The sequence below is a fragment of the Triticum aestivum genome, chromosome 5A (genome assembly GCF_018294505.1).
Source record: "Triticum aestivum cultivar Chinese Spring chromosome 5A, IWGSC CS RefSeq v2.1, whole genome shotgun sequence".
NCBI classification, from domain to species: Eukaryota; Viridiplantae; Streptophyta; class Magnoliopsida; order Poales; family Poaceae; genus Triticum; species Triticum aestivum.
This window is the reverse complement of record NC_057806.1, coordinates 641,064,976-641,070,975: the sequence shown is the minus strand read 5'-3', so window position 1 is coordinate 641,070,975 and position 6,000 is coordinate 641,064,976. Positions and strand designations below refer to the sequence as shown.

Here is a 6,000-nt window from a genome sequence, read left to right as displayed (position 1 = left end):
ACCCACCATTGCTGCCCATGTCCATGGCCGCTCAAATATGGTGAGTTGGTGAGGTAACACCCAAACACATTGCTGGTAGCCAGGAACCGTGTCCATGCGGTTGGACGTTGAGGCCGGACTCCACCTAGCCCAAGTAGAAGCCACTAGAAAGAGGCCCAGCCTAACCACCGCAAGGGGCTTTGCCCAGGCATCCTGGGCCTTCACCTCAAAAAAAAAGGCATCTTGGGCCTGCGGCGGTGAGGGGGAGAGTAGGCAGACGACCGGCTAGAACGGCGCAGCAATTGTGCTGTCCGAGCCACCCGCAAGGACCACGTGGGACCGAAAGAAGTGACTGAAAGTCCAAAAGGTGATTTGGTGTATCACTAAACCCCAAGGTGACATGACATATAGTAGTATTTATCATGATATTTTCAAATTAAATACTTTCAGCTCGGGTATTCATAGGAAATCCGAGCATCTGCTGGTCCTCTTTACCTTGTACTCCTTGGAACACCGAGATTACGTGCTCTGGCCAGCTGCCGACGAGTTGTGGTGCGTCGTCGCTGCAAGGAACCTCGCAGGTCGAGGTGGTCGGCCGGAGGGCGCACACCAAGGTGTACCGTGCCGTGTGCAGCACTCTGTAGACCAGTAAACGAAAGGAGCTGAGAGACATCAAACATGGTACTCTGCTGTACCTGGCTGGGAGGAAAAATCAGACACGTTGTATGTACCCGGACGGGAACCGAGACCAGCATGCAGCAACCTCTCGGCCGCGCCGTGGCCTGCTCTGGGTCTCCCGTTCAGAATTCAGATTCCTCCCAAGTTTTGGTTTCAGATTCACAGAATCCACGCGAGAGGAGGCGCCTCGTCTGCCCGGTCCACACACGTACGCGCCTTGTCAAATGACACGCGGGGTCACACGAGAATTTCATTTTCTGAATCTTGCTGCCAAATTTACCCGGAATTGTTGAATCTTCAGTGGGTTTTCCCCTGGTGGTGCTAAGCTGAAAATCGCGCGCGTCCTGGGCCTCAGAAAATTTGGTTGGTGAGCGTCGCAGCCAAGCCAGCGCCAGCCACGGCGACCCAGCAGCAGTTCAACACCACCTCTTCTTCCTCCGCCGGCCACTTACTTGGACACCTCCCCCAGCTCCTCCCTCGATTTTTATATACCACATACTGACACCAACCAAGGAAATCACTAGCTGCTCACGGTGACGGTGAGGATGACCGGAGTTCAGGTGATGCCGGGGGTGGGCGCGGTGACCACGGTCGACGTGAGGACGGAGGGCGGCAAGGCGGTGGCGGGGCTCGCGAGGAGGCGTGTGGCGGTGGGGAGCAGCTCAAGCACGAGCCTGTTTGCTGGTGACTGGAGGAGGAGGCCTCGCCGGGCGACCTGCTCCGTCAGGCTCAGGCAGTGTGGCCGGGGCAGGGGCGGCAGGAGCGGCGGCCTCGCCATCGTCAGCAACCTCGGGGGCAGTTACGATGTTGGCTTTGGCGACGTCGACCTGGTAATTCATCAGCCTCTCCTCCGCCATCTACTTGCTGGAATTCTTCTACTTCTTGTTCTCAATCATCCATATATGTCATGTTACGACCTTGGGGAATTTCTTGGAACATCTCTTACAACAGTTCCTCGGCTGAAAGATTCAGATGATTTTGTTTAGGGATGGTCAAGAATAGGTTTTTTTTAATTGTTGTTGCAGCTTTGTTGCTTTAGGGTAATGAATATGTGAATAGTATTTCAAGTTTCTTGAAGAAAAGAAAATGAAAAATGTTTCCTGTTCATGATGATGCAGCAACTGATGAACTACTTTACCTACAAAGCCGTGAGGACCGTGCTGACCCAGCTCTACGAGATGAACCCACCCAGCTACCGCTGGCTCTACAAGTAACAACATATTTGATCTCTCTCCAGTATGAAAATTCTAGCAATTAATTAGTACTAGTAATTTTGTTATTAAATCTTGGATTCTTGTTCCCCTGACAGCTTTGTTGCTGTAAACAAGCCCACCGATGGCAAGCTGTTCCTCCGCGCTCTTGGAAAGGTATGAACAGATCCACACACATATTTTTGTTCTTCTTGCACTGCTACAAATTAGCATGCAAAATTCCTCGCATGAATATATGTTTTCTTTTGCTCTTGTAACTTGCAGGAGAGGCAGGAGCTTGCAGAGCGGGTTATGATAACCCGGCTTAGCTTGTACGGGAAATGGATCAAGGTAATAATATTTTCCAAAACCAATCAACATGCCACAAATTTTCACCGCAAAAGGAAAAACATCCACTAATTTTACGCACGACATGCCGTATATTTTTTAGCTGCTTAAAAAATTTAAATTATTATTAACATCTGATTTGCTCATGTTTACTTAACCTGCAGAAATGTGACCACGCAAAAATGTACGAGAAGATCTCCAACGAGAACCTGGAGCTGATGCGGGAGAGGCTCATGGAGACGGTCATCTGGCCAACCGACGACACCAACACGGAGAAGATCGGCTGATATGCATGCGGTTTCAGTAATTTCAGCCGCTGAACTTCATTAATTAATTAGCTCATCGGTTAATTAGGTAGAGCGAGGACTATGCATGCACACGATTGAGTCAAACATGTGTATATATGTATGTGATCTAGCACAGAGTCTATATGGTTGGGTCTTTTGGTGGAGATACTGCAAGCTGTTTGTGTTGGTGTCGGTGTGTAATGTGCCGCCTGTGTTGATAGGCACATTGACTAGCTGGGTTAAATGTATGGATTTAGTCATCACCCATCAGTGCAAGGGTGTGTTTGAGCCCGGAGTTATATACAAATGCTCACGTGTTATGTGCCTCTCCATCTCAGTTTTATGCATCTCTCAATACTGTCATTACAACACTACAGAACAAGTTTGTCTCCACCACCCCTTATGTAAAAGCCATGAGTTGTGGCCGATCTAAAACGTCCAAACCGCTCGGCTCTACCATTGCATTTGACGGTCCTAGATTGATTCTATGTTTAACACAACACAATACACCTTATACCTTTGAACGTACAGCAAAGTACTCGTTAGTCATGACTGTCGTTACTCGTATGGCATTCCGCACAATTCGCTATAAGAAATTTGTTGATATATGACAGGTTTTTGGTGATGTTCTTTGGAAACATCATATAATGGCCTAAATCCGGTTTCAACTTTCCTTCAGTGATCAAAAGCGGGCTAACCAGTCCCAATTGGGTGACACTTCTTTATGTTGAAATGATGATTGCTGTCATAGATGTACAAGTAACATAGTTACTTAAATTAAAAATAAAGATGTTCATGCTTTAGATGCTACCCCCACTCAATGTTCAAACTTTTTTTCCAAAATACACAAAGAGTTTGTCATGAATTTAATAAATTCAAATCACACACTTGTAGTTGAAACTTAATTTTGAATAAAAAAAGGTTTATATTTAAAAAGTTCAAGTTTGGAACTAGTAAGATTTAATTAAATTTTAACATGTGCTTGCAGCAATCCAGGGCTGGCTCCTAATATTTTCAAAAAGTTTGAAAAATATTTCAACCTCAAACATTTTAATTTTTTTTCAACCTCAAACATTTTAATAACTATCTATTTTTTCTTAGGCCTTCTATTTCTTAAGCGGATCTCTATTTTGAGTTGAAATGGCGAAAAGAAGGAAAACAAATGGGCCAAAGCCCATTTCTTGATCCTGCCCTTCTATTTCTATTTCCTTTTCACCCACCAGTAAATGGGCTGAAGCCCATCTTTGCTTTCTTCTTTTTCCTTTTTTTTTTGTTTACACACCGGGCCATGGACCATAAGCTAACCGAGGTCAGCCCAAACTACCAATCTAACACTCTCCTTTCTTCCGTTTCTTCTGTTTATCCTTTTAACAAAAAATATAACTTTAAGACCAACTTATTCTTGGAAACAACAAAACTATTCATATTAACCAGAAAAAAATTAATATTATGTGGAAATCTTCTTAATATTTCCACATTTGCATTTATGTCTCCAAAAATAATTAAGTATATCTATTTTGAAATGTAATAATGAATAAATAATAAAATAAATTGGGCAACGCCCATTTTTCTCCCTGTACCTTTATTTTCTTTCCATGTCTACAACTAACAAATGGTCCAAAGCCCATCTTTACTTTCTTTTTTCCTTTTATTTTTACCCACCGGGCTATGGTCAAGAAGCTAACCGAAGCCAGCCCAAACTGTCCAGCGCTCTCTATCGTTTTTCTCTCTCTTTCTTCTATTTCACACTTTTAGAAAAACTAAAATTAAAATAAACTTACTCTTGTAAAGAGAATAACTACTTCATGTGAACCCACAAGAGAATGAATAATATGTGGAAATCCCCCATCAATATATTTATGTCATTTGCAGGCATGCCAATAGTAGGATTCAATATGTTTTTGGGAAAAAAAGGTGTAATGTAAGATTGCAAAAATAATTCTAATAAGCTTGACATTAATTTTTTAGAAGATTTGAGTAAATTACGACAATAGCTTGCTTTCTCGTGGGACACATAGTTTGCCTTGAATATGATGATGCTTCCTGAGAGATGCTCGTGTTAAAACACAATGTGCAGTCCAGGTTTTCTGAAAATCCCCTAAAAATTTAAACAGGATCTTATCAAGTCACATAGGGTCCCATGTAAAAAAACACATGATACTTAGACTGAATAAATAAAAATAAAAATAAAACTGAAAACCAATAATATGCATTTAAAGGTTCAAAGTTTCAAAAAATAATACATTAGATTTATTTATGTATTTTTGACAGGAACTAAATCTTTACAAAATTACTTAATATGCTTTTTTAGTTTAGAGACTTATTTGAGGTATATGCAGTTCAATAAGGAATCAAATCTTGTAGATAGATAGAAAACAATTTAATACATAAATAATAGTACTCCTTCCGTGCCGAATGTTTTATATTCCCGAGTGTGAAAAGCCAATGCTGGATAGACGGTTTAGATACGTCACTGAGTGCCCCATGGGTCATCTTGTTTCCTATTCAGTGGAAGCTACGTAAAGCATCCCTATATTAAGATGAAGTAAGAATGCATCAGTCATCTTATTTTCTCTCTTCGATGAAAGAATGTAGCTCCTCTTTCAACCCGGGCCTCCCCTCTAGGGAACTGTTTGAGTTTTAGCATCGCCCCCTTTTCCTTTTGATCATATTACACTTGACTCGCTGCACAACATTCCGCTTTCTGCGCCACGCTCGTATGTGTTTTTACACTCCTTGAGACCAAAATTGGGTAAAGAGATACAAAAGGAGAGGAACACCCTCTCGATGAAAGAACGTGAAACACTTCGGTTTCTATAGAGGTACAGGAAACGGTTGGGGGCAATATGATAGGTGAAGTGGTTGGATTTTGCGAGCTTTTCCAACCACTGTTGGATGTGATTCCAAGAGACAAACGAGAATGAATACCACACAGAAGAGTTAAGACCGGGATAGTATGATGCATCCTTGAATATTCAGCAATTACAAAAAACATTGAAAATTTCAACTTATATGAAATTGTTGAAAATTTAAACATAGTATTATGAGGACATAGCATGATCGCATGTGCATACTAATTTTAAATGAATCGTCAAAATATTAGAAGAAATTTATCAAGAAGATGTTTCATGGAGTACAAACTTCATAGTTTGCCTTGAATGGTGTGATGTATCCTCAAATATACATCCATTAAAGAGAAATGCATTGTCCAAGTCTGGTAAAATTGCCTAATACTTTGTAATGGTCGTATGACAAATTTCATATTTTTAGACCAAAAGTAGTTTTTTTAAATAAAACCAGTAGTATGCATGTTTGACTTTCCCGAGGCCAACCCTAGAATTAATTATATATTTTACAGGTAGGAGCTATAAAATTATGGAATTACTTAAATGTGAATTTTATTTGAATTTTAAGGTTTGTTTGAGTCACGTGTAGTTTAATTTAAATTATAGCCAAAAATTCATTTAATATGTTATCAATAACATACTAATTCAAAACAATTCCTAACTATGACAGGA

At 41.2% G+C, this 6,000-nt stretch overlaps 1 protein-coding gene across 1 annotated transcript; it reads left to right on the top strand.

The window, feature by feature from the left end:
• Positions 1 to 1,014: 1,014 nt before the first annotated feature.
• On the top strand, positions 1,015 to 2,808 carry LOC123105550 (chaperonin-like RbcX protein 2, chloroplastic). Its single transcript, XM_044527634.1, has 5 exons — positions 1,015 to 1,487; positions 1,776 to 1,867; positions 1,967 to 2,024; positions 2,133 to 2,198; positions 2,360 to 2,808. The coding sequence occupies exons 1-5, from the start codon at positions 1,203 to 1,205 to the stop codon at positions 2,480 to 2,482; spliced, it is 624 nt and encodes a 207-aa protein (XP_044383569.1). The 5' UTR covers positions 1,015 to 1,202; the 3' UTR covers positions 2,483 to 2,808.
• Positions 2,809 to 6,000: the final 3,192 nt, after the last annotated feature.

What these genes read in the sequence shown, in the direction of transcription:
- LOC123105550 (XM_044527634.1), top strand. Translation starts at nt 1,203, where the DNA reads ATGACCGGAGTTCAGGTGATGCCGGGGGTGGGCGCGGTGACCACGGTC. An exon ending in TCCTCCGCGCTCTTGGAAAG is followed by an intron (nt 2,025 to 2,132) that starts GTATGAACAGAT and finishes TGTAACTTGCAG; the next exon opens with GAGAGGCAGGAGCTTGCAGA. An exon ending in TGTACGGGAAATGGATCAAG is followed by an intron (nt 2,199 to 2,359) that starts GTAATAATATTT and finishes CTTAACCTGCAG; the next exon opens with AAATGTGACCACGCAAAAAT.